General features: G+C 48.4%; 1 protein-coding gene across 2 annotated transcripts in view; it reads left to right on the top strand.

Annotated features, from left to right (window-relative positions):
- Nucleotides 1-27879, top strand: part of MLXIP (MLX interacting protein) — a 58814-nt gene that overhangs the window by 16690 nt on the left and 14245 nt on the right. For both annotated transcript variants that reach the window (XM_084761106.1, XM_084761105.1), the window contains exons 2-6: nucleotides 23840-23946; nucleotides 24527-24612; nucleotides 26378-26467; nucleotides 26829-26870; nucleotides 27154-27325. In XM_084761106.1, the coding sequence (XP_084617232.1) occupies nucleotides 23840-23946; nucleotides 24527-24612; nucleotides 26378-26467; nucleotides 26829-26870; nucleotides 27154-27325 (497 nt within the window). The remainder of the gene's footprint in view (nucleotides 1-23839; nucleotides 23947-24526; nucleotides 24613-26377; nucleotides 26468-26828; nucleotides 26871-27153; nucleotides 27326-27879) is intronic.

The raw sequence follows: 27879 nt of genomic DNA, 5'->3' as shown, positions 1-27879 counted from the left end.
AGACAGCTTCACACACGCAAAGGGCACACTCTGCCGCTGAGCTACCTCCAGTGCCCACTGTTGAAAGTCATGGCTTTTCCCAATGAAAAGCTCTAACAGAGATAGGTGGTATCCAGTTTTAATCCCAGCATTCTGGATCTCTGTTAGTTCAAGGCCAGCATGGTCTACACAGCAAGCTTCAGGCCATCCAGGATTATATAGTGAGACCCTGTCTCAAGAAAAAGGAAAAAAAGAAAGAAAAAAAAAAAAAGGGCTGGGGAGGGACAGACACAACAACTGTGATAGGAAGCTATGCAGCAGGAAAACCTGCCTTCACAAAAGCAAAGGACACACTGAAAAGTCAGCTGTGCGCCGTCCTTGACGTTGTCCTTGCACAGTATCTGAGAGCATACAGGCAGGTGAGGCTACCTGTGCCATGCACGGTCTCCTCCAGCTACCAGAGACTTGCAGATTGCATGGAACAGGTGTGGCCTTCATGTGTGGCCACCTGCGTCTTCCTAGATAAGTTTGTTTGCTTTATCTTTGTTGTGCCCGTTGCTGGCTCCTCGGTGCCCTGGGTGGATGTGAAGTACAGGAGGTGACAATCTCATTGGTAAAGTGGGGACACTGAACAGAACAGGGTGTGGTGTGAGAAATTCTGTAGTCTGCACTCCCCACCCCCAGTCCCCAGAGGGAATGTCCTTCTGTTTTTGTGTCTTAACACATTCCAAGGCAGAGCTTTTAGGGCTTTACAGAGATGGAGAGCAGTCATCCCAGCTTGAGAGCACACATCAGGGTCTTGGATGTGCTTCCCTCCCAGTGCCTGTAATGCAGGTGGCAGCCCTCTGTCCCCTCTTGGCTAGGAGCATGGAGAATTTATCAGCAAGTCAGATTTAAATGTGTCCTGGGAGCTGAGAAGGGCTTCTGAGGTAGGAGATAGTGCTTAACAGCTGATTATATGGTGATGTGTCATCTCCAAAGGGCAGTTAGAGCCTCCTTGTGTGGGTTGGCTAATGTTGGTTTATGTGCATAATTTGTTTTCTTCTTTTTTAGAATGATGTGTCAAAGTCACGGGGACTAGAGGATAGAAATTAGGAGGGGAGGGCAGGTTTTTCAACCAGCTCTTGTTGGCTGTTGCAATCTCCTGACAAAGCCACCATTGTTTTGAATCAGTTGCCAGTTTGCTTAGTTTGAATTGCTCTGGTGCCCTGAAACTGGCTTCCCCCCTCCCCCCCCCCCACCTCTCCTGCCTCTCTTCCTGGGGGCAGGCCTAGAGGAGGGAGGACCACAAGTCCCATGAGGAGAGCACCATTTCCTTTGCCATCCTGGAGCAGACTGTTGTGGCTGGTCCCTGTGGTCATCCCAGTTCCGTCCTGCATCTTGGCTGGGCTGTACCCAGCGTTGCCGCTCATTAGTGCCCTTGAAGCATTGAGTTTCCAGGAATCGTGCCGACTGATGGTGGCTTTGGTCTTACTTGGCACTGGCCTGCTTCATGCAAGGACCACCTGCTCTGGTGTGCCGTCTGCTCACTGTTGGCATTGCCACGACTGACCTCCCAACCAGCTTTTGGCCTAATGCCTGTTCCTATCTTGTGTACATGTTTCAAGCTACAGGGGTAATCAGCAAAAGCCAGGCATTCCTCTGGCTGAGCTCCTGAAAGGCAGAGTGAACTCCAGAGCCTTACTTGGTTTCTGAGCTAACTTCAGAGTACATTTTCTCACCTCCACCCCTCAGTGCAGTTTCATATCTAGGATCTATCTCCAAACATTTGGGAACTCCCAGCCCCAAAGGGGGAGAACACCAAGGCCTGTGCTGGGTGGAGGTAGCTAGTGGGGGCAGTGTTGGTAGTAACCAGGTTAAGATGTTCTTGGGGGAATAGAATTACTAGCTCTTTTTTTTTTTTTAAATAAGAAACCACTAGTGTGTGGTGTTCTCCTGTGAGCGTTTTTTTTTTTTTTTTAATTTTTAAATTTACATGCATTAATGTGAGGGTGTCAGATCTTGGAGTTACAGACAGTTGTGAGCTGCCGTGTGGGTGCTGAGAATTGAACCCGGGACCTTTGGAAGAGCAGACAGTGCTCTTAACCACTGAGCCACCTCTCCAGCCCCAGAATTACTAGCTCTTCAAGTGTGGTATGGTTACACACCGACTTCAGAACTGCTTAGAAGCACAAAGTGCATTGTGGGAAAAATTGTATTTAATTAAGACTTTTGTCTCAGACAGCCAAATTGAAAGTGCCTGTAGGTCCAAGCTGGTGGGGGACATCGATGGGAGGCAGAGGCAGGTGGATCTCCAAGTTCAAGGCCAGCCTGGCCTACAGAGGGAGTTCCAGGACAGCCAGGGCTACATAGAGAAACCCTGTCTTGAAAAAAACACAAAACAAAACTATGAAGCCAGTTTCAGATTACTGTTGTTTGTTTGTTTGTTTCTTTCTTTCTTTCTTTCTCCCCCCCCCCTTTTTTTTTTGGAGACAGGGTTTCTCTGTGTAGCCTTGACTGTCCTAGACTCACTTTGTAGACCAGGCTGGCCTTGAACTCACAGCGATCCACTTGCCTTTGCCTCCCAAGTGCTGGGGTTAAAGGTGTGCGCCACCATGCCTGGTTTGTTGTTTAGTTCTTTAATTAAAATTATCCCTTTTTGTTTGTTTTTCATTTTTGAGATAGGACTTCACTGTGTAACCCAGGCCACCTTCAAACTCTGATCCTTTGTAGTGATAATTCTGGAATTTCTTTAAAAAAAGAAAAGAAAAAAACACAAGGGCTGGAGAGATGGCTCAGAGGTTAAGAACACTGTCTGTTCTTCCAAAGGTCCTGAGTTCAATTCCCAGCAACCACATGGTGGCTCACAACCATCTATAATGAGATCTGGTGCCCTCTTCCGGCCTGCAGGCACACATGCGGGTAGAATACTTACTGTGCAAATAAAACAAAAAACAAAACCACAGAAATATTATAAGAATATGGGGCTGTTTCACAGCAGCTGACTAGTATTTGCTTTGTGCTGTAGCAGAGGCATGGTTTTGCCGCTGCAGATAGTTTCTGTGATTGTATGACATTTGGAATTCTGGGAACTTTTTATAAAGTATAAAAATGCTAGGGCTATAAAGGACAGGGTCCGTGGTGTTGGCTGTTCAACAGTTTGTTAGAGGTCGTGCTCAAAGAAGAAACAGGAAGAAAGAAATTAGATTCAAGGATCTCTCTCCCCTACCCTGTCCCTCTCTATCTATCGATAGGGGGTGAAATTGGGGTGGGGATAAAGGGTGGGAAAAAGAAGAAGCCACAAAGTAGCAAATCTAGCTACAGTCCTTCTGCTTCCATCTTTAAAATCCGGGATTACAGGCATGCCTGACTCACGTTTACCTTGTGACCTTGGCTGGCCTGGAACTCACTATTTAGATCAGTCTCACCTCACACTCAGAGGCCCTCCTGCTTCTGTCACTATATGCGGCTAACTTTATTTTTTGAGACAGGGCCTCATGTGTCCCAGGCAGATCTTGAACTTACTATGAGGCTGAAGATGATCTTGAATTTATGAACTTCCTATCCCTGCCTCCCAAATGCTGGGGTTATAGGTGTGACCACCATGCTGGGAACAAACCCAGAACTCTGCACGTTAGGCGACCACGCTACCAGCTGAGCTGCACTCTAACCCACAACCAACCGTTTTTTTCGGGACACGGAAGTCTCTCCACTTAACGTTAGGCGTGAAGGTTCGTGCCTGTGTTCCCAGCATCCAGGAAGCAGAGGCAGGAGGCCCACTGCCAGCCTCCACACCGCACATGTGCAGGAGGCCCACTGCCAGCCTCCACACAGCACATGTGCAGGAGGCCCACTGCCAGCCTCCACACAGCACATGTGCAGGAGGCCCACTGCCAGCCTCCACACAGCACATGTGCAGGAGGCCCACTGCCAGCCTCCACACAGCACATGTGCAGGAGGCCCACTGCCAGCCTCCACACCGCACATGCGCAGGAGGCCCACTGCCAGCCTCCACACCGCACATGCGCAGGAGGCCCACTGCCAGCCTCCACACCGCACATGCGCAGGAGGCCCACTGCCAGCCTCCACACCGCACATGTGCAGGAGGCCCACTGCCAGCCTCCACACAGCACATGTGCAGGAGGCCCACTGCCAGCCTCCACACAGCACATGTACAGGAGGCCCACTGCCAGCCTCCACACAGCACATGTGCAAGAGGCCCACTGCCAGCCTCCACACAGCACATGTGCAGGAGGCCCACTGCCAGCCTCCACACAGCACATGTACAGGAGGCCCACTGCCAGCCTCCACACAGCACATGTGCAGGAGGCCCACTGCCAGCCTCCACACAGCACATGTACAGGAGGCCCACTGCCAGCCTCCACACAGCACATGCGCAGGAGGCCCACTGCCAGCCTCCACACAGCACATGCGCAGGAGGCCCACTGCCAGCCTCCACACAGCACATGCGCAGGAGGCCCACTGCCAGCCTCCACACAGCACATGCGCAGGATGCCCACTGCCAGCCTCCACACAGCACATGTGCAGGAGGCCCACTGCCAGCCTCCACACAGCACATGTGCAGGAGGCCCACTGCCAGCCTCCACACCGCACATGTGCAGGAGGCCCACTGCCAGCCTCCACACAGCACATGTGCAGGAGGCCCACTGCCAGCCTCCACACCGCACATGTGCAGGAGGCCCACTGCCAGCCTCCACACCGCACATGTGCAGGAGGCCCACTGCCAGCCTCCACACCGCACATGCGCAGGAGGCCCACTGCCAGCCTCCACACCGCACATGCGCAGGAGGCCCACTGCCAGCCTCCACACCGCACATGCGCAGGAGGCCCACTGCCAGCCTCCACACAGCACATGCGCAGGAGGCCCACTGCCAGCCTCCACACAGCACATGCGCAGGAGGCCCACTGCCAGCCTCCACACAGCACATGTGCAGGAGGCCCACTGCCAGCCTCCACACAGCACATGCGCAGGAGGCCCACTGCCAGCCTCCACGCAGCACATGCGCAGGATGCCCACTGCCAGCCTCCACGCAGCACATGCGCAGGAGGCCCACTGCCAGCCTCCACGCAGCACATGCGCAGGAGGCCCACTGCCAGCCTCCACACCGCACATGCGCAGGAGGCCCACTGCCAGCCTCCACACCGCACATGCGCAGGATGCCCACTGCCAGCCTCCACACCGCACATGCGCAGGATGCCCACTGCCAGCCTCCACACCGCACATGCGCAGGATGCCCACTGCCAGCCTCCACACAGCACATGCGCAGGAGGCCCACTGCCAGCCTCCACACAGCACATGCGCAGGAGGCCCACTGCCAGCCTCCACACAGCACATGCGCAGGAGGCCCACTGCCAGCCTCCACACCGCACATGCGCAGGAGGCCCACTGCCAGCCTCCACACCGCACATGCGCAGGAGGCCCACTGCCAGCCTCCACACAGCACATGCGCAGGAGGCCCACTGCCAGCCTCCACACCGCACATGCGCAGGATGCCCACTGCCAGCCTCCACACCGCACATGCGCAGGAGGCCCACTGCCAGCCTCCACACCGCACATGCGCAGGATGCCCACTGCCAGCCTCCACACAGCACATGCGCAGGAGGCCCACTGCCAGCCTCCACACCGCACATGCGCAGGATGCCCACTGCCAGCCTCCACACAGCACATGCGCAGGAGGCCCACTGCCAGCCTCCACACAGCACATGCGCAGGAGGCCCACTGCCAGCCTCCACACCGCACATGCGCAGGAGGCCCACTGCCAGCCTCCACACCGCACATGCGCAGGAGGCCCACTGCCAGCCTCCACACCGCACATGCGCAGGAGGCCCACTGCCAGCCTCCACACCGCACATGCGCAGGAGGCCCACTGCCAGCCTCCACACCGCACATGCGCAGGAGGCCCACTGCCAGCCTCCACACCGCACATGCGCAGGAGGCCCACTGCCAGCCTCCACACAGCACATGCGCAGGAGGCCCACTGCCAGCCTCCACACAGCACATGCGCAGGAGGCCCACTGCCAGCCTCCACACAGCACATGTGCAGGAGGCCCACTGCCAGCCTCCACACAGCACATGTGCAGGAGGCCCACTGCCAGCCTCCACACAGCACATGTGCAGGAGGCCCACTGCCAGCCTCCACACCGCACATGTGCAGGAGGCCCACTGCCAGCCTCCACACCGCACATGTGCAGGAGGCCCACTGCCAGCCTCCACACCGCACATGTGCAGGAGGCCCACTGCCAGCCTCCACACAGCACATGTGCAGGAGGCCCACTGCCAGCCTCCACACAGCACATGTGCAGGAGGCCCACTGCCAGCCTCCACACAGCACATGTGCAGGAGGCCCACTGCCAGCCTCCACACAGCACATGTGCAGGAGGCCCACTGCCAGCCTCCACACAGCACATGTGCAGGAGGCCCACTGCCAGCCTCCACACAGCACATGTACAGGAGGCCCACTGCCAGCCTCCACACCGCACATGTGCAGGAGGCCCACTGCCAGCCTCCACACCGCACATGTCAGCGTAGCCACGTCTACATAGTGAGAACCTACTAAAAGCCAATTGGGAGGGAGATAGCTTTGTTGGTTAAGTGCTTTTTGGGCAGGCATGGGAATATGAGTTCAGACCCCCTAGCACTCACATAAAAACTGGGATCCAGCTGGGAAGGCAGAGAAAGGTGGGTCCCTGGAATTCTATTCTATTCTATTTTAAATTGGTGAACTCCAGGTTCAGTGAGATACCACCTCAAAAAGTAAACCTCTTTTCTTATGTGTTTGCATTAGTTATTAAGATGAGAAATATCTATCATGGTTAATAATATCCAAAGGGCTCAGGTTATAATTGGGATGTGATGGTAAACTGCTGTTAGGCATTCGTTGAGAAGGAAGCAGTTTAGGATGGCAGCCGATTCGCAGAAGTATATGGAAGGGAAGTCATCTGTAGCATGCTATAGAGGACTGATTTGGCGGGAATGGGGTGGGTGGGTGATTTTTTTTGTTTTGTTTTTTTAAGGTTCATTTACTTATTTATTATTATGTATACAGTGCTCTGCCTGCATGCACACCTGTAGGCCAAAGAGGGCATCAGATCACATTATAGATGGTGTGAGCCACCATGTGGTTGCTGGGAATTGAACTCCAGACCTCCGGAAGGAAGAACAGTCAGTGCTCTTAACTTTTGAGCCATCTCTCCAGCCCCAGTGGGTGATGTTTTAAGGAGGTTGCATATTGCCCAGGATGGCCTTGGATGCCTTATCCTCTTGCCTCTACCACCCAAGAGTTGGGATTACAGGTTTGTGCCACTATGCCTGGCTAGTAAAAACAGGTTTTATTGGAATTTTGGATTGTATGAGGAAGGCAGTATAAGGTTACATGGTTGTTTGTTCTGCTGAGTTGCTCTCCTCAGAGATAGTCAAAAGGCTGTGGTTAGGATGCCATATACCCATCTAATTATTTTTTTGCTTAATGTTAGCTAGTATAACCTACCTAGCCACCCCTACTTTGGGCACCCCTCGCTTGTAAGGGGTTTGTTGTTGTTTTGCAATCTTGCTGTGTAGCTTGGGATGGCCTGGAACTTTCTAAGTAGCCCAGAATGGCTTTGAATTTGTGACAGTCTGTGCCTCTGCTTTCTGAGGAATGAGGTTACAGTGGGTGCCACTGTGCTTGGATCATTTGTGTACCTTAAATCCAGCACCTCTCTGTGGAGTATACACTTTCAGATTCTTAAGGCTGGAAAGCAAATTGAATTCTTTCTTGTCTAAAAAGAGAAAAGCCATTAAAAGCCTATTTATAGGTCTTGGTTCCCTGGGGAGTGTTACTTTATCCTTGAGACAGATCATTCAGCTTCAGGTTTCCCTGACTGCTAAGCAGGTTGTGTAGCTGCAGACAGAACTTCTGAAGTGACTAGCGAGGACATGCTAGTTTCATAGGAGCTCAGAAACATTTTGTATTAGTCAGAGTCTTCTGGTGGAACAGAGCCTATAGAATAAATAATATTAAAATGGCCTAAAGGCTGTGGTCCAGCTAGTCCAACAATGGCTGTCTACCAAGGAAGGTCCAAGAATCCAGTAGTGGATGTCTCATCTAAGTCTTCAGCATATGGCAGAACTGAAGAAGTAAGCTCCAACGCCAGCCAAGGAATGGGCTTGCGAGGGAGAGCAGGCAGGCAGAGAGAGCGAGCTTCCTTCTTCCACGTCCTTCATATAGGCTGCCAGCGGGGGGTGGGGGGTGGTGGTGGTGGGGGGAGGGTGACCAAGATAAAGGTGGATCTTCCCAGATCCAGGTTAAAAGTGGGTTTAATTCCGGAAGGAAACCTTCACAGGTGTATCCAGGCACTTGGGTTTTAGTTCATTCCAGATGTAGTCAAACTGACAACCAAGAACAGCCATGACAGTTTCCAGGCATGACCTCTGTCTGTTTTTGTAGCTACTTTTCTCTGTAGTATGCTCTGTTCCTGGATTCACTGTCTCTGTGAGCCAAGTGACTGATACTGGGTGGCAGTTTTTATTTTTACTTAAAATCTTAACTTTTCCCACAGTGGAGAATTCTCTCATGGTCCTGAGTACATAGAACCAGCTCACTTGCACCTGTGGTTCAGCCTTCTTGTTCTCAGGAGGGTGGTGGTTGCCTTATCATCTATGTGAGACGTACTGAACACAAAAAAATGGGGACATTTCTCCAATTTGTCCACCGTGTGATTTGATTTTTGTTTTTAACTTATTATTTATATTTATTTGTCTGCATCAGTTTATGTGCACCACATATGTGCAAGTACTTGCAGCGGCCAGAAGATGGCATCAGATTCCCAGGAACTAGAGTTAACAGATAGTTGTAAGCTACCTAATGTGATGCTGGGAACTGAACTCAGGTCCTCTGAAAGAGCAGTACAGGTTGTTACCCACTAAGCCATCTCTCCAGTCTCTCAAGGCAACTCTTATAAAAGAAAACATTTAATTGGGACTTGCTTACAGTTTCAGAGTGTTAGTTCATTATCTGCATGGTAGGAAGCATGGCAGCGCCCAGCCTAGCTTGGGGTTCTGAAACAAGGCCACACCTACTCCAACAAGGCCAAGCTCCTAATCCTTCTAAGTGTGACACTCTCTGATGACTTAAGCATTCAAACATACATGAACCAACGGGGCCATTCTTACTTAAACCTCCAAGGTGGTATCTCTAAAAAAGCTTCATATGTGTTTATGGAAGTGCTATGAATTAGTAGCGGTGACTGAGACAGACAGCCACTCGGAATTTATTTTGTGACCTCTATAAAGAACCCGGTTGAAACTGGGCATGTGGTGCATTCCTGTATTTTCAGGCACTCAGAAAACTAAGGCAGTTAGAACAGCCACAAGTTCAAGACCAGCCTAGGCTATTATGGGAGATACTGTCATAAACAAACAACGGAAAAAAAAGAACCACATGGATTTCCCCTTCATTCCATTAATCAGAATTAAATACAAAAATTGAAATCATTAGACACATGTTCTGCAGAGTATGGCAGGTCACACCTGTAGCCCCAGCACTCTGGAGGCAGAGGCAGGAGGATCTCTGTGTTTCAGGCTAGCTTACTTACATAGTGAGTTCGAGGCCAGCCAAGGCTGCATAGTGAGACCCTGACTCAAACAAAACAACCACAGAAACGACCCGTGTGTTCAGTTCTCATAAGCAATCGAGCTCTTCCCGAGTGGGCCAGGTCAGGCTGTGGGAAGGTGGTGTGTGAGGACGAAGAGGGCACCTCGAACGCCTACTCAGTTGCTGGGCGTCCCTGAGCCCCTCTCAGTCATCCCACCAACCGAATTCCACGTGTAGCCAAGAGTTAGTAATAATTTTTTTTAAAGGCTATGAAAACACTAAAAGGAAGCCCCTCACACCTGATGCATACAATCCCAGCACTTGGGAGGAAGATCCAGAGTTTAGAGTCATCTTCAGTTACGTAGTGAGTTTGAGGCCAGCCTGAGCTACATGAGATTCTCTCGCAAAACAAAATAAAAAGACAACCAAAAAAAGGAAAGTACTAAAAAGTAGGAAAATGTTTGTTTGTTTTGTTTTTCCAGACAGGGTCTCTCTGTGTAGCTCTTGTTGTCCTAGAATTCACTCTGTAGACCAGGCTGGCCTCAGACTCTTAGAGATCTACCTGCCTCTGCCTCCCGAGTGCTGGGATTATACGTGTGCACCACCACAGAAAAGATTTAAAATATGACCGAAAAAACAGAAAAACAATTTATTGAATTTTTGTTTTTCAGCTACAGTTTTGGCACATTTCTAGGACTTATTAAACTTTAGAGATAAATCCCACATAGGTATAAATATTGGAGGATTCATCACAGCATTGCTGACAGTAGCAGAATTTGTTTATATAAACCCCTGTCTATGGGGAAGTTGTTAAATAGACTATGATAGGTAGATAGGAATACTCTGTAATCAATAAAAAGACTGTTGACACAGTACAATATGATGTACACATGAAAATTGAGTGATAAAACACATGTCTAAGCTGAGCACCGTAGTCCTCATCAGGATTGCCAAGACTGAGGCCAATATGGCCTACACAATGTGTTCTACACCAGTCAGGGCTGCATAGTGAGACTCTGTCCCAGAAAGCCAAAGAAAATAAAAGGACCAAACTAACACACATAGGCACACTAAAAACAGAGCATTACTTCATATGTTTAAGCATATTTGTTCATATACTGTATCTTTATCTGAATGTTACCCAATAAATATGCATTATGAGTAGGGTGTGGTGGCACACGCCTTTAATCCCAGCACTCTGGAGGCAGAGGCAAGTGGATCTCTGTGAGTTCGAGGCCAGCCTGGTCTACAAAGCAAGTCTAGGACAGCCAAGGCTACACAGAGAAACCCTGTCTCAAAAAACAAAAAACCAAAACAACAACAAAAAAGCATTATGAATCCACTGCAAAATTAGAGAGAATAGTTTATAAGGCTGACTTTAATAACGCCCAATCTGCGTTGTGGAATTTGCAAAACTAGAAGGACCCAGAGAGCACACCGAGAACTCTTATACTCAGTGTTATACTTTGTTACTGGGAAAAGGACTATTATTGTTGTTGTTGTTGTTGTTATTATTATTATATTAATTTATTTTTTGGTGTTTTGAGAGTTTCTCTGTGTAACAGAGCTCTGGCTGCTCTGGACTTACTTTGTAGACCAGGCTGGCCTTGAGCTCACAGAGATTCACCTGCCTCTGCCTCCTGAGTGCTGGGAAGGACTCAGATTATTATCAGACAGTTGAGAAGCTGTGGCAGGAATTCCAGGCTCATCACAACCCGTAGTAATGACCCTGTCCAGAGCACAGCAAAACCCAGAGTCATCCACCAACAGTTTCTCCTGGGGACGGCATCACGGCTACCACTGCCTTGTCACCAGCAGTTCTCTGGTGGTGTCTAACGCCTTCAGTTACATGCTCCTCTGAAGTGTGGAATTGACTGACTGTCCTTTGCTCCAAATCCTCTCTGGAAAGTCACTTGGTTTTTCCTGTGCTAAAGCCTTAGGCAAACACAACACTCATATCAACAAGTACATTCCATGAGCCTAGAATCCACTATCCAGAAGCTCAACCTTCTTTACTACACAACTGTTGTTGCTGTTGTTGTTCCTTTCTTCTTTTTTTTGAGGCTGGAACTTACTAGGTAGCTTAGGCTATCCTAGAACTCACTATGTACCCCAGGCTGTCTTTGAACTCAGATGATTCTCCTGCCTCAGCCTCAAGTACATTCCAGCTCTTTCGCCATGCCTGACTCTCTCCCAAAATTTGAACAATGTTATTTCTAGATAGTAACATTGCCCAGCTTTGCTTATATTCCATATAACATTCACAGTTGTTTGATATTTCATTTTTTTTAATTAACAAAATTGAAAAGACTTAAGAGATAGGCTGAGGCCAGTTATGGTGGTGCAGGCCTTTAATGCTTTTAATCCCAGGATAGCCAGAGCCATACCCAGAGAAACTCTGTCTGGAAAAGAAACAAAAAAAGAGATTAAGCTGGGCTGTGGTGGGGTCACCTTTAATCCTTGCACTTGGGAGGCAGAAGCAGGCAAATCTCTAAGTTTGAAGCCAGCCTCATCTACAAAGTGAGTTCCAGGATAACCAGGGCTGCAGAGAGAAACCCTACCTCAAAAGAAACAAAACCAACCAACCAAATAAACAGTAAAAAGAGAAAAAAGTGAAAACTAATCTCTGGGCCAACAAAATAGCTCAGTGGACGAAGGTGCTTGTTTACAAGCCGAGTGACCTCAGACTGATTCCTGGGACCCACATAACTGTGGAAGGACAGAACTGAATCTACAAGGTCTCTGAACTCCAGGAGAATGCCATGGCAGTCATACACCCACCCACCCACCCACACCATGTGAACACACAGTAATTAAACTTTATTTAAAAACAAAACAAAAAGAGTTCGGCAGTGGTGGCACACACCTTTAGGCCCAGCACTGGGGAGGCAGAGGCAGGCAGATCTGAGTTCGAGGCCAGCCTGGTCTACAGAGCTAGTCGCAGGGCAGCCAGAGCTACACAGGAAACTGTCTCAAGAAAAATAAACAAATAAATAAACAGAGGGCTGTGAAGATGGTGTATATGGCAAACAATGAAATCTTTGAATGAGGCAGGTGGGCAGGGAGGGAAGCAATAAAAGAGAACAGTAGAATTAACTGTAGAAATATGTAGCCTTTTAAAGACTGTTGAAAACAGAAGATTGCTGGGTGTGGTAGCACACGCCTTTAATCCTAGCACTGGGGGAGACAGACACAGGTGGATCTCTGAGAATTCAAGGCCAGCCTGGTCTACAAAGTGAGTCGAGGACAGCCAAGGCTACAAGAGAAACCTTGTCTTGTGGAGAGGGAGAAAGAAAACAGAAACCCAGGGCTGGTGCGCTCCCCCCCTTTCTCTCTCTCCCTCTTTCTCCCCTCCCCTCCCCTGCCCTCCCCTCCCCTCCCCTCCCCTCTCCTCCCCTCCCCTCCCCTCCCCTCCCCTCCCCTCCCCTCCCCTCTCCTCTCCTATGGGAGATTTTTCCTTGTACATGAGGAAATTGTCAGCTTACCAGAAAAGAGGAAATAAAGAAAAAACTAAGGGGAACATTAGTAGAAACTTCACAAATGGTAATTATTACTATAATTTTACAAATAGAAAAAAGACTAACTTCTCACTGGATGTATGTCTCAGTACTATTATGATGGCTCACATACACACATGCGTACAAACAAAATAAACATGTTATGCCATCCTCCCCATAAAAAAAAAGACAGAGAGCCTGAAAAGGCTATTCATAAACAAAACAGAATCACAGCTAACTACACAAGGTAGGTTTTAAAACAATTTTTTAAAAGGATTTATTTATTTACTGGGCACACGTGTGTAATCTCAGCACTCAGGAGGCAGAGGCAGGCAGATCTCTGTAAATTTGAGGCCAGCCTGGTCTACAAAGTAAGTCCAGGACAGCCAGATCCCTGTACTCAGTGGATAGCTTTGCCATTGTTGTTGTTGTTGTTGGTGGTGGTGGTGGTTGGTTGGGTTTCATGTTTTTTGTTTTTTTTTGGGGGGGGGGGCTTGTTTGTTTTGTTTTGGTTTGGTTTTTTGAGACTGGGTTTCTCTGTGTAGTCTTGACTGTCCTGGACTCTCTTTGTAGACCAGGCTGGCCTCAAACTCACAGCGATCCACCTGCCTCTGCCTCCCAAGTACTGTGATTAAAGGTGTGCGCCACCACTGCCCGCCCTGCTGTTTGTTTTTTTTGAGATAAGTTCCTCTTTGCATTGTAGAAGGCTGGCAGTTCATGTGATTTGTTCAGAAATGGACCACTCTGCTTTCTAGTCACATACTCTATCACTGGCCACATTTTCTGCTCCTCAAGCCACTCTGCTTTCTGCATTTGCTTAGAAGTAGTATGAGTCTGGGATAGTCTGTCTCCATGGATGACAAGACCACAGGTCAGGGAAGATGGCAGGATGAAGGAATGTAAATGAGACCATACTGTTAGCTAGACAAATTTTGTCTAGCTTTTACTCAGGTTGCCATACTTTTGTGTGTGTGGAAATGTTGATTTCCTGCTCTTTCTTCACAAATACATTAGCATAGGTGAGCTTGTCTTCACCGGTATGTTTCAGCACAGCTGCGTACTCTCCCCTTGATGTAGGATCGGTCTGAAGCAGGGATCTTAGGCCCATGCTCCTGAGCTCTGCTGTCTCAGTCCTCAAAGCTAACGTCCCCACAGCACTTTCACTTCATTATTAAAAGTAAAGATGGCAAATGGCCTCCAAGGGATGTGAGTTTCAGACACAGGAATAAGTTCTGAAAATCTCCCTGGCTTCTATGGGAGGTGTCTCTGCTGGAGAGGTGGCTACAGATGCCACCTTTTGCATTGTACTCATGCTGCTCATCCCCATGTCCTGGCTCCTCAATGAGCCTTTGTCCCTCTGCAGCCTGTTAGTTTTGGCTCTAATAGTCCTTGGATCAAGCCCAGATCCCAGGGCAAGCCAACAGAAATGACTTTGAAGAAAAAGAGTTGGAGTACTGGAGGAGAAACAAGATGGAGCATTATCCTTCTGCTCACGCCTTAAAGGCAGCATTTAATAACCACTATCAGCCTATCTGGGTTTGTGAGCAGAATTGACTCATTCACAAGTTTATATCTCTGTGTGTGGTTAATTGCCTTCTGTGATTAACTAGAAGGCCTTATAAGGCTATGCCTGGACTTTTATCCTTATGTTAAAATAAAGGACATTTTAAACTTTATTAAAAAATAATGCATTCCTGTGTTTAATTAGTTAATTGTTATTCCCTACCCCCTTTTGTATGTATATGGAGACCTAGAGAGATGGCCCAGTGGTTAAGAGTGTTTGCTGCTCTTCCAGAGGACCTGAGTTCAGTTCTCAACACCCACCACAGGCAGCTCTAAGGAATCTACTTTCTAGGCTCTGCAGGCACTCTGTGTTGTGGTGTGTGTGTGTGTGTGTAGACATATAAACATATACATAATTAAATGTTAAAAACAAAAAGAAAGGCCGGGCGTGGTGGCGCATGCCTTTAATCCCAGCACTCAGGAGGTAGAGGCAGGCGGATCGCTTTGAGTTCGAGGCCAGCCTGGTCTACAAAGGGAGTCCAGAACAGCCAAGGCTACACAGAGAAACCCTGTCTCAAAAAAAAAAAAAAAAAAAAAGAAAAGAAAAAAAAAAAAAAGAAAAGAAATGGAGCTAAGATATTTCAGTGGAATTGCACCAGCATTAAGGTCCTGGCATCAATCCCCAGCATGGTTTGAAAAAAAGGAAGCCATGCTATATAATTAATTGCTTGTTTTGTTTGTTTTGTTTTGTTAGTTTTTTGAGACAGGGTTTCTCTGTGTAACATCTCTAGCTGTCCTGGAACTCGCTCTGTAGACCAGGATGGTTTCAAACTCACAGAGATCCGCCTGCTTCTGCCTCCCAAGTGCTGGGATTATAGGTGTGCGCCACCACCACCCGGCATGGCTTTGTCCCATGTTTAAATGGATTTGCAGAATTAATTCCTGCAGAAAAGATTTTGGCTTATAGGAATATGCATACAAAGTAGGAATAGACAGTTGGTGAGCTTATGCTTCAAGATGATTCCGCTGTTCTTGCCCATTGTTGTCCTCAATGCCAGCTCAATGGTAGCCCCTCTTCTCTGTCCTGAACTGACTGTACCTGAGAGAACAGCGTAAGGGAGAAAGGATTTAATTTGGTACAGCTTTTTCAGAGGTTTGGAAGGATATGGTGGAGCAAAATACACCTCATGGTGGCCACGGAACAGACAGACAAGAAGAGACTGGGAACAAGGTCTTTCTAGAGTGTTTCTCCAGACCACTTTCCTCCATTTAGTCTACAGGTCTCAACCTGTGGGTTGTGACCCTATTGGGGGTCAAACAATCTTTTTACAGAGGTCACCTAAGACCACCAGAAAACACAGATACTTACATTACTACTCATAACAGTAGCAATATTACAGTTATGAAGTAGCAGCGAACATAAATTTTATGGTTGGGGATCACCACAACATGAGGAACTGCATCAAAGGATTGTAACACTAGGAAAGTTGAGAACCACTGATTTAGACACTTCTTGTTTTTGAATTTTTAAAATTTATGTGTATGGATGTCTTGCATCATGCATGTCTGTGTACCACATGTGTGCCTGGTGCCCAGAAGAGGGCATCAGATCCCTTGGAACTATTGTTATCAATGGTTGTGAGCCATCATGTGGATGCTGGGAACCAGCAGCAAGTGCTCCTAACCTCTGAGCCATCTCTCTAGTCCCTAGACACTCCCTCTTAATTTTCATCATCCCCTAGTAATGCCGTCAGATTCTAACTCTATCAACAGATTAATCCAGTGATTGATGCAGAGTCTTCGAGATCGAGTCACTTTCCCCAAAGCCCAGCTCTGGCCCACTGCTGCACTGGGCAGCAGGACTTCAGCACTTGAGTTTTCTTGGGAGACATATCGTATCCGTGCCAAAGCACCAATAAAATGAAAGAGTCTGTTTCTGGCAACCCTGGTATGATATCTTAAAGGTATTAAGATATCCACTCACACTGGCGGGCAAATAGATAAACAGAATGCAGTCTGCCCATGTATTGCCTGACTTACCACCTTACATAGGGCACTGATGACAGCAGAAGATACGGTTTCACTCATGTTTACTTTGGTGAGCCAGTGAGTTTAAGTGAGGATATTTAGTGTCCACGCCAACAAATATATGATCTATAGTCTCAGGGCTGGAAGCGGCTGTGCGTCTACAGTGCCACCTAGTGAGCCCTGAATGGGCCTTTTGTGCACTGCCTTCTAAGCCTCCCTCCTTTCCCTTTCTTCAAGGGAATGTTAATGGGTCTAATCTTGTGAGGACCTTGTGCACATAGTCACAGCTACTTGGGTTTCAAAATAAAAGGGCCCTCCCAGACTCAGAGGATAGCATGCTACAACACCAAAGCATAGACATTTTTCTTTCTCCCTCACCCCACCCCTTTTTGGGAACCCAAAGGTCTTAGAGTGTACTAAGCAGGCATTCTACCACTAGACCACACCCCTAACATCCCTGTAGGATGGGGTGGGATTCAGCCATGGGGGAAAAAGGATGCTCTGCATTGCTGCGGTGTGGGTAAACCTTGAGAACAGTATTTAAGGAGAACTCAGACAGTGAGGGCCACATTCTCAATGACCTCATTCATATGAAATGTGCAGAATAGACAAGTGTGTGGAAGCAGGGACAGATTGGTGAGTACCAGCTGCTGAGAGAAGAGGTAATGGGGACTGTGGTGGTTTGAATGAAAATAGCTCCCGTAGGCTCACAGGGAGTGGCACTATTAGGAGGTGTGGCCTTGTTGGAGTAGGTGTGGCTTCATTGGAAGAAGTGTGTCACTGGGGGATAGGCTTTGAGGTCTCAGATGCCCAAGACAGCACCGTGTCTGCCTGCATGTCACTGTGCTTCCCACCATGATGACAGTGGACAAAACCTCTGAAGTATAAGCCAGCTCCAGTTAAATGTTTTCCTTTAGAAACCCTGACTAAGGCAGGGACTGGCTGCTCAGTAGGTGCAGCAGTTTGAGGATGGCAAGAAAGGTTCCGGTACCTCATAGTAATGAGAGCCGCACGGGGGTGTGAGTGTTATTATTTATTTTAGTTCTTTGAGACAGGGTTTCTCTGTGTAGCCTTGGCTGTCCTGGACTTGCTTTGTGGACCAGGCTGGCCTTGATCTGTGAACATTTTTAAATGGTTAAAATTATAAATTTTGTTATTTGTTTTAGCATATGTATAAAAGAAAAAAAGTTAAGGTTAATTTTTCCTTTACTTATTTTTCACCCATACCCATATGCTACTTTGGAGAATTGTAGCTGCTAGCTTTCTTCTGACCTTTTCCACACACTCTGTTTCTGTAAACTTTGAGGAGCCTGTCTTTATTTGTTGGAAATTACATCAGTAAGACCATAACAAGGACTTTTAGTCTGTTTGTGATACTGTATCTGCATGCATTGGCGTTTTTGGTGTTGGAGGCTCTACTGACGTGGTGATTCTCAGCTACACATTGAGTAGCTATTACAAACTAGCCACCCAGGGCTGCTCAGTAGGTAGAGCTACACATTGAGTAGTTACTATAAACTAGCCACCCAGGGCTGCTCAGTACGTAGAGCTACATACACATTGAGTAGTTACTATAAACTAGCCACCCAGGGCTGCTCAGTACTTAGAGCTGCACACTGAGTAGTTACTATAAACTAGCCACCCAGGGCTGCTCAGTATGTAGACCTACACACTGAGTAGTTACTATAAACTAACCACCCAGGGCTGCTCAGTACGTAGACCTACACACTGAGTAGTTACTATAAACTAACCACCCAGGGCTGCTCAGTACGTAGAGCTACACATAGAGTAGTTACTATAAACTAGCCACCCAGGGCTGCTTAGTACGTAGACCTACACACTGAGTAGTTACTATAAACTAGCCACCCAGGGCTGCTCAGTACGTAGAGCTACACACTGAGTAGTTACTATAAACTAGCCACCCAGGGCTGCTCAGCAAATAGACCTTCTGTTTAGGTAACAGGTAGAATAAGCAGTAACCTATTCCTGGGATTCAGTCAAGTCTCAAAATCTGCAGGACTTGTCCCCTGGAACCACCCACCTTTTCAGAGCACGATCTGTGTTGGTGAAGCCTGCCCATTGCTATGTGGGACAATAGGAAGAGACGGGAACTGGAAATCTCACACTGAGTTGCAGACTTGTACTTAATCCTCCAGACTTCAAAGATAAACACAAACTAGTAATAAATAAGTAAAATTAGCTATCAGATGATGCTCAAAATATTACCTGTATTGCTTTGTTTGTTTGCTTGGTTGGCTTTTCAAGACAGGGTTTCTCTGTGTAGCCTTGGCTGCCCTGGATTTGCTTTGTAGACCAGGCTGGCCTCGAACTCACAGCGATCCGCCTGCCTCTGCCTCCCTAATGCTGGGATTACAGACGTGCGCCAGCACGCCCGGCTGTATTGCTAATAATACTGACTATGAGATTGTATGTGAGTCACTGGCTGGTTTTTGGTTGTTGTGGTTGTCCCATGTCCACTCTCCAACAGCCAAGCAGGGTGAGCACGGGCATCTGGCTCTCCAGAGGAAAGGAGAGCAGGACCTGACCACCTGTGCCTGGTTATTTTATTTATTTATTTTATGTATATGAGTGTTCTGTCTGTGTGTACTCCTGCACACCAGAAGAGGCATCAGATCTCAGTGTAGATGGTTGTGAGCCACCATGTGGTTGCTGGGAATTGAACTCAGGTCCTCTGAAAGAACAGACAGTGCTCTTAACCGCTGAGCCATCTCTCCAGCCCCCTCCCGGTTCCCTTTATATTGATGTAGCCTGTTCCTCCTGCCTGTGATGGAGAGGACAGGGTGGGCCAGGGTGTTTTATCAGGGACCATTTCTCCTGAGAACATCAGGAACGGTGAAGAGACACAATTCAGTTAAATGGAAAAGATGAATGGAAACTGTACTTTCTGTTTCCTTTCAGAGAGAAGGAGCAAGAGTCAGTGTCTATTTCTACCCCAGGGAGCAGAGTCCATGACCCACTCCTACCCTCCTGTTTTCTTGATTAACCAGTGCTTTCTTTTGAGGCTTGCACTTTAATCGTCATTCTAAAGCAGCCTCTTGCCAGACCTCTGAGGAATTCATGGTTTGCTAGCTCCATCCAACAAAATGTTAAGAGGGGCCTTTGTTGTCTTGCAAACTTCCTGTTTTGTGTCAGGAACCCTCCTTCTAGGAAGGGGGGCAGGGGCAGAGTGTGTGAAGAGTTCTTCATGGAAACATTAAGCATTTGTTTAATAACTGGGCTTAAAAGCACATCCTCTATGCCAGCACTGGGCCAACAGTCCCAAGATGAGTCAGAGCCAGACGGTGGCCTTCTCATAGGTTGAGGGTGGGGCTAAGTACCTGGTAAGTATTCCTTGGGAGCATGGCTGTGACACAAGGACAGAGTTCAGACGTATGGGGTGGAAGAAACTTCAGAGGCTAATGATCTTACATATTTCTTTAGTATTTCTGGTTGTGATTTTAAAGAAGGCTTATGGTTGGACAATCTGAAAGATGTGTCCTTGTAGGTCAGTGTGGGAAGCAGAAACCTGATCAGAGAGGCCTTTGGGTACCCTGCTTCTGATGTTTTGTCACTGAGTGACCGGCCTCTGCAGCTGTGATATGGAGTCATTTTTTTTTCTTAAGCTTTGGCTATCCTGGACTTGCTTTGTATTCCAGTCTGGCCTTCAACTCACAGTGAACCATCTGCCTCTGCCTCCCAGGTGCTGGGATTGAAGATGTACACCACCATGCCTGGCTGACATGGAGTCTTTTAAAAGCAGATTTTCCTAGTGTTGTGGGAAACAGACTTGTGGTATAAGAAGGGCTCTGTATATCTTCCCTCTGTGAGGTACCATAGAGCTCATTAGGAAAGAAACTGACAAAAATTTATAATGCTTCTATCACTGATCTGTGCTCCCCAGTCTTCTTCACTGTTTGCAACCTTTGACATCATACAGCTATGAGCAATGGTGTAGGATTTGTCAGTGTGCCAGACAGGTTTGGGATTTGGTTTTGGACTAGTTTCTCTATGTGTGTATAGTGCCACTTGCTGGCTGTAGAGATATTACAGAGCCATAGGATGCTGGTGGAAGTTTAGAAGTCTGTGTTCCTTCTGAAGTTTGACTGTGTTTGCCATAAGTATTCTAAGTAAGAGAAATGTCTCAGCAAGCAGTTGGGGAGAGCCAAGGAAACCTCATTCTGCTTGTAGCTCAATAGCTTTCTCTTCATCTTCTACTCCCACCATGATCTGAGGGAGAAGTTATGGTAGCACACTGCCCCTGCCCTTTCTTAGGTGCATGGCGGAGGTAATGCTGGGACAGGTCAGCCTGTTGGTTAACTCTAACAGATCTTGACCAGGCTCTAGCATCTGTTTCTTCCTGGGACACTGGGCTCATCACAGCTCTTTGTAGGTCCTTTATAGCCATCTCTGGGGTAGTTAGTATTCAGTCGGATTCTTGTCTTGGTGAGCATATGGCACAACCATGGAATCCTGGGCTTCGCAAGGAAGGAGTACTAGTTATAGAAACAGTTTTTAGTTTAATTTTTCCCCTTGATTTCATTTGTGTAGTAGAACTGCACACTAGCCAGGACTGGACTTACTGAAGGACCTTGTGCAGGACGGGAAGGCAGATTGCCTCTGTGGAAGACAGGAGCCTGTAGCCTCTTGTCATCTGTCTGCAGCCTTGTCTGGCTTGGCCCTACAGGATCTTACAACTCCAATTAGCTTCATTCTGTTGTTACCTCAGAAAAGTCACAAGCCAGACAGGAGCAGTGGACCTTTCCTTTTCTCCTTGGCCTTAGCTTAGGTTTTAGCCACCTGCATAAGTGTTCTTTCACGCAGGACGTGGGATGGCATGGGCCTGTGTCTCACTTGTATCCTTCCTCAGTTCTTAGATCTTTACTCACAGAGTAGGTGCTTAATGCTTGTTGGGTGAATAGATGAAAAGCCCATGGCTCTGCAGCTGCTTCCATATCCTCAGACATCTGTTCTTGCGGTAGAAGTAGGCACAGTGCCTCTTCTTTTTCCGTGTGTGTGTGTGTGTGTGTGTGTGTGTGTGTGTGTGTGTGTGTGTGTGTACACAGACACACCCCCATCCAACCTTTATTAAAACCACTATAGAGGAGATGGCATTACTGTGATTTTTACCCAGAAAACAGAAGCACCAGAATACCCCCTTGCCAACCCCTTTGCACAGCTGAGGCTCCAGGCCCCTCTGCTGTGGCCTTATGATCATGGATAGAACCGATCGGTCACATGGGGTGGGTTAGTCATGCCTTTGGAGTGGCATTTGAAGGAAAAGGAAATTGGGAAACTCTGGAGAGGCTCCTGACCCTTTGGGTAGAGACTGTGCTGTCGTGTCTCCCAGTTACTAAGAGGATGTGCTGTAATACTTCCTAGGGGTGGGTTACAAATCTCTTTCTTTTTTCTTTTTTTCAAAAAGGAGTTGTTTCTTTTTATTTTATGTGTAGGAGTGGTTTGCCTGCATGTTGTTAATGTAGTGCATGCCTGGCGAATGGAAACCAGAAGAAGGCATCTGACACCCTGGAACTGGAGTTACAGGCTGTTGTGAGGCACCATGTGGGTCCTGTAACCTGAACACCAGCCTTCTCCAAGAGCAGCAGCAATTACTCTTTAATGGCGGAGCTGTCTTTGAGTTGCTGGGGCCACATCCTTCTATCTGACATAACCCACAGCCTGGGCCATGGTGATGTGGGTGGAAAGAAAGAAGACAGCTGCCAGGGGTTGAGGGGAAGCTCTCCTTACACAGCAAGCTCTCAGGGTCACTTAATGGCATGCTTCGACACCTCTTTAAATACTTGAGCTTCCATGACTGGGCACATCTCTGCCACTCATGTGGCCTTTCTGAGGAGGTTTGGAGCAGGGGCAGGGCTGCGACCTACCATCAGATGACTGTCCTTCAGCACCCCTATGAACCAAAGATGGGGTCTTACTGTCTCAAGCCATCAGGAAAAAAAGCAGCCTAGGAGAGGCCAGCACTGGCCCAGAGCAGACGGTGTTAACGCAGTGGCTGGAAGGCAGAGCAGTGGCCAGCTAGAAAGAGTAAGGACCATGTGTGCCAGACAGCACGGAAGGGGCTTGGGTTTTAGTTTTGGTTTTGTTTTTGTTTTTCAAGACAGGGTTTCACTGTGTAGCCTTGGCTGTCCTAGACTCCCTTTGTAGGCCAGGCTGGCCTCCAACTCACAGTAATCCTCCTGCCTGGGATTAAAAGCATGTGCCACCATACCCAGCTCAGAAGGGGCTTGGATGTCTCAAGACTGGTCTCAAAGCCTCTATCTTACATCTTGGAGAGATGACTTGGTGGTTAAGAGCACTTGATGATCTTCCAGAGGACCCAAGTTCCCAGCACCCACATCAGATGTTTCATAACCACCTGTACCTCTAACTCCAGAAGACCTAAAACCCTCTTCTGGCCTCCATGGGTACTCACACATAAGTCAGTCTCTTTCTCTGTCTCTGTCTGTCTCTGTGTCTGTGTGTCTCTGTGTCTGTGTCTGTGTCTGTGTCTGTGTCTGTGTCTGTGTCTGTGTCTGTGTCTGTCTGTCTGTCTGTCTGTCTCTCTCTCTCTCTCCCTCTCTCTCTCTCTCCTCTCTCTCTCTCTCTCTCTCTCTCTCTCTCTCTCTCTCTCTCTCTCTCTCTCTCTCTCTCTCTCTCACACACACACACACACACACACACTTAAGAGCGCTCACTGACTAGGCTGACAACTGGCAACATGAACTCCCTGGTAACACAGCTGTCTTGGCAGTTCAGTTTCCCAGGTGACGTGCCAGCAGCTACCTCTGAGCAGGTAAAATGAATCACTTCTCACTTCTCAGATGGCTTGAGATTAGCTCATGGTGACTGAGAAGAAAAGAAGTGGGCCAAGACCTGTTTTTGTTTTTTAAGTATCAACAGATACTCAATCCATATTGGTCTAGGCTGGCCTTGAATTCAGTCTTCTGGCCCTAGCTTCTGAGTGTTGGGATTAAAGGTGTGTGCCACTACACCTGGCACCATGTCTTTTTAAATGTTAATTATAAGAAACTTTAAAAGAGTAAGCAGGATCCCAAGGAATACAGCAAACCCAAATCTTAGAGGACTGCAGCACACCCTCTAAGCCTGAATTGTCATGCCCAATTCTCCCGACATGCTCCAAAGAAGTCCCAGAGTGACCGTGTTCTGTCAAGCCAGAGTTCCCATGTCTAGAATGATTGCGTCTCACTTTTATTCTTTTTTCTGAAGAGCTACTGAGTCACCCCTCTTTGTCTTGCTTTCCAGTGGGAAATTAGTGTCTCCAAAGTGGAAAAATTTTAAGGGCCTGAAGCTCCAGTGGCGGGACAAGATCCGGCTCAACAACGCCATTTGGAGAGCATGGTACATGCAGTGTAAGTGCTGGGCGATGGGTGTCCTGTGCCACAAGGGCCCCAACTCTGTGGCGTCAGAACTCTGCATCTTGGAGGCCTGAGCACCTTGGGTCTATAGACTGCTCTTACAACATGTTTTCAGCAGACTCTTTCTTGTGCAGTCTACATGATGGGACAGCAAGCTATCATGCACTGTAGTGCATGCTGGGTACTTGGCCCTAAGGAGTAGCGTTCTTTTTAGGAGAATTGAGCGAATGTAACCAAGAGGGTCATTGAAGAGCCCAAGAGAAGTTTCTCTTTCAGTTTAAGAAGACATAAATACTACTGTACAGCCCTTGTCCCTGCTAGCTTGAGGATGGAAGGATTCGGGTTTGAGGAGCAGGCAGCCTCTTCCTGTCACTGGCTGCCTTGTGTTGATGAGCAGCTTCACCTCTTACTCAGATATACTGGCGTTCTTTGCCGTGGAGCTGCATGCTTCTATTTCTCAGAACTGTACATTTCTCCAGGGGAAGAAGGGAAGAACACTCCAGGGTGTCACGGTCTGGGGAGAGTCCTTCAGGGATCTTGGTGCAGTTACGATGTCTCTCTTCTCCTGACCCAGATTTGGAGAAGCGCAAGAATCCCGTGTGCCACTTTGTCACCCCACTAGATGGCTCTGTTGATGTAGATGAACACCGCCGGCCAGAGGTACTTAACCAGCAAGGGGCTGGACAGAGGCTGGGAGGGAAGCAACAACCCATCAAAGGGCCAAGTTCTATGGGAGAAATGGAAGGGAATAGGGGAGCCTGTGCTGTGCTGTTGGTTGGCCTGACCTTGAGGAGGAGGGGTAGCCTCGAACAGTTTCCAGCTCCAGAGATTCCATCCTTAGACAAACTGACCGTATGGGGCCTCATCCTCTGCTTTCACTTACGACTGGCGTTTCTTCAGGAGAGACTGGCTCTGGAGCACTAGACAAGTAAAGAGCACATGCATAGGCTCCTGGTTCCATCCCAGTACCACAAGCAAAACAACCACTCCAGAAAAGTTAGAGAGAACTTGGTGTTCTCCAGATCAAACTGGAGATAATAAAGCTCAGCTGGCCCAGGGCTTTCCTAGCATGCACCAAGCTGGCCTCCATCTCTAGCACTACATAAACTGGGCTTAGTGTCAAACACTGCAGTCCCAGCACTTAGGAGGTGGAGGAGGGAAAATCAGAAGTTTAAGGTCATTCTTAATACATAGAGAGTTTGAGGCCAGCCTGAACTACATGAGACACTATTTTTGTTGTTTTGTTTTGTTTCTCTATGTAGCCTTGGCTGTCTTGGACTCGCTTTGTAGACCAGACTGGCCTTGAACTCAGAGATCTGCCTATCTCTGCCTCCTCGAGTGCTGGGATTAAAGGTGTATGCCACTATGCCCTGCTGAGACACTATCTTAAAAAGATAAAAACAAAAGCAAACGAAGAAACAAACTTAAGATGGGATATGAAAAGAGGTTAAGGAAAGAGTGGCTTATTTTTATATGGTTTTATTATTTTGGTACTACAGGGAGAATCCAGGGCCTCTTACATCCGAAGCAGGTTCTATACCATGAAGCTATACCTCTTGTCCCCAAAGAGTAAATTAATTTTTTATATTAGATTTATTTATTTACTCATGTGTGTTTGTGTTTGCATGTGTCACAGCATATATGTGGAAGTCAGAGGACAACTTTTGAGAGTCCTTGCCTTTCACCAAGTGGATGCCAAGGATCAAACTCAGGTTGTCAGGCTTGACAGGAGGGAGGTACCTCTTCCCAGTGAGCCATCTCACCAGCTCATTGTCACTCTTAGAGAACATGGCAGCTGCCGTTGGAAAGGGGCATTTGTGGGCCACCTGTGAAGATCTCTGCCACCTGTGTCTGAGTGCTGTGGGCTTACCCTGAAACCAGTGCAGAGTCACCCTTGGTGTTATGGTGCTGAAGTGAAACTAGAGTTGTAGCTCAGACAAGAAGAGGGGTGCTCAGTGAGGGAGGCATAGTTAATCACCAAGAGGGCCAGCTGAGGCCACTTCAGTGAGGGCGCTGGGTGCTCCTGGGCTGAGGCCACTACAGTGTGGACGCTGGGTGCTCCTGGGCTGAGGCCACTTCAGTGAGGACACTGGGTGCTCGTGGGCTGAGGCCACTTCAGTGAGGACGCTGGGTGCTCGTGGGCTGAGGCCACTTCAGTGAGGACGCTGGGTGCTCCTGGGCTGAGGCCACTTCAGTGTGGACGCTGGGTGCTCGTGGGCTGAGGCCACTTCAGTGAGGACGCTGGGTGCTCGTGGGCTGAGGCCACTTCAGTGTGGACGCTGGGTGCTCCTGGGCTGAGGCCACTTCAGTGTGGACGCTGGGTGCTCGTGGGCTGAGGCCACTTCAGTGTGGACGCTGGGTGCTCCTGGGCTGAGGTTTGATGATCATCTAAGACCTGCTTTTCATTTTGACCTCTTGGTTGTAGGCCATCACCACAGAGGGCAAGTACTGGAAAAGCCGCATTGAGATTGTGATCCGGGAGTATCACAAGTGGAGAACCTACTTCAAGAAAAGGGTATATATTGGCAAGGGCCCTCAAAAGAGCATTCTGGAAGCTTCAGGGTGGGGCATGGGGTTGGGTAGGTGGGAGATGGACTGTATTCAGAATGTGGCCTAAGGCCCTAGGCCGCACAACTGCCCACAGTCAGCATGATGTGGGAATACTTACTCAGCATTTTAAGCACCAAGTAGTGGCTATGGTTTCCTCAGCATGAGCAGAACTATTTCCTTCTTTGTGTCCACATCCTTGGGAAGGCAGCCAGCAGGATCCCATTCCCCAACTCGCTACCCAGAGAGTTCACTCACATATACGGAGGAGAAGTTGGGGCATCCCAGGGCTCTTGGTGGCTGCCTCATCTTGCTCCCTTTGCCCACAGCTACAGCAGCACAAGGATGAGGACCTCTCTAGCCTGGCCCAGGTAAGTGAGCTTGAGAGCCATGCCTTGGCAAGATGCAGCAATAACTTCTGTGTCCCAAGAGAGTCCTGTAGTGGAAGGCCAGACACAGGACCAGCTCACACGGAGGTCCTGCAGGTGACCAAGGAAGCAGGCACAGTCCGCTCCAGGGTGTGCTAAGGGAATAGTTCTGAATGCTCTACCCTTTTGCCTTTTTTTTTTTCAAGAAGCAACCCTTTAATGCATGCCAGGACTGAAAATAATGAGTTCAACTCCCGTTTTGTTCTTCCTCCTCTGTTGGCATTAGGATGATGACATGCTCCACTGGCCTAAGCATGGGGATGGCTGGAAAACGCCCGTCCCAATGGAGGAGGACTCACTGCTGGACACGGACATGCTCATGTCAGAGTTCAGCGATACCCTCTTCTCCACGCTGTCTTCACACCAACCGGTGGCCTGGCCCAACCCACGGGAAATAGGTGACTGTAGTCTCCATCCTTGGGCAGCTGGCTTCCTTCTCTGTGAGAATTCCTTTAGGCCAGACTTTGCTTCAGGGTATCTCTGAGCTGCTGCGTGGCACTTAATTATGTGAGGCAAGAAAAGAGAGAAAGGCTGCCCAAGCTCCCTATCTGTGGGCCCTTGGCAGTTGCACGGGAGGAGACTGGAATTGGAGCCTTACAGGGGTGGCCATGTTCTTTTAGTCCCACTGTGAGAGCGCAGCAGGCTCTAGTCTAAATCTGTTTCGTTTATTTCTAATACTGTCGTCTTAGTGTGGGATGTGTGAATGCCTAAGCCTAGGCTATAAGGTGAGCACCGCTGCACGTGATATCCCACCCGGAGCCCTTCAGTCTTCTAGTGCCTCAGGGAAGACTGCAGATGGAAAGTGAGAACACAGACGCAGGGTTGAGGGGAGGTAGAGTGGCGTGGCTGGTTGGGGCTACTCATAGCTCCTAGCTTCATGGTGTCCTAGCGCTGTCCTTCCTGCCGTCTGAGGGTGGAGAGAACATATCTATCTAAGAATGGCCACAAACCC

Source organism: Acomys minous, assembly GCF_964271855.1.
Source record: "Acomys minous genome assembly, chromosome: 16".
NCBI lineage: Eukaryota > Metazoa > Chordata > Mammalia > Rodentia > Muridae > Acomys > Acomys minous.
Note: the sequence above shows the minus strand (reverse complement) of the source record. Positions and strands in the feature narration are given on the sequence as shown.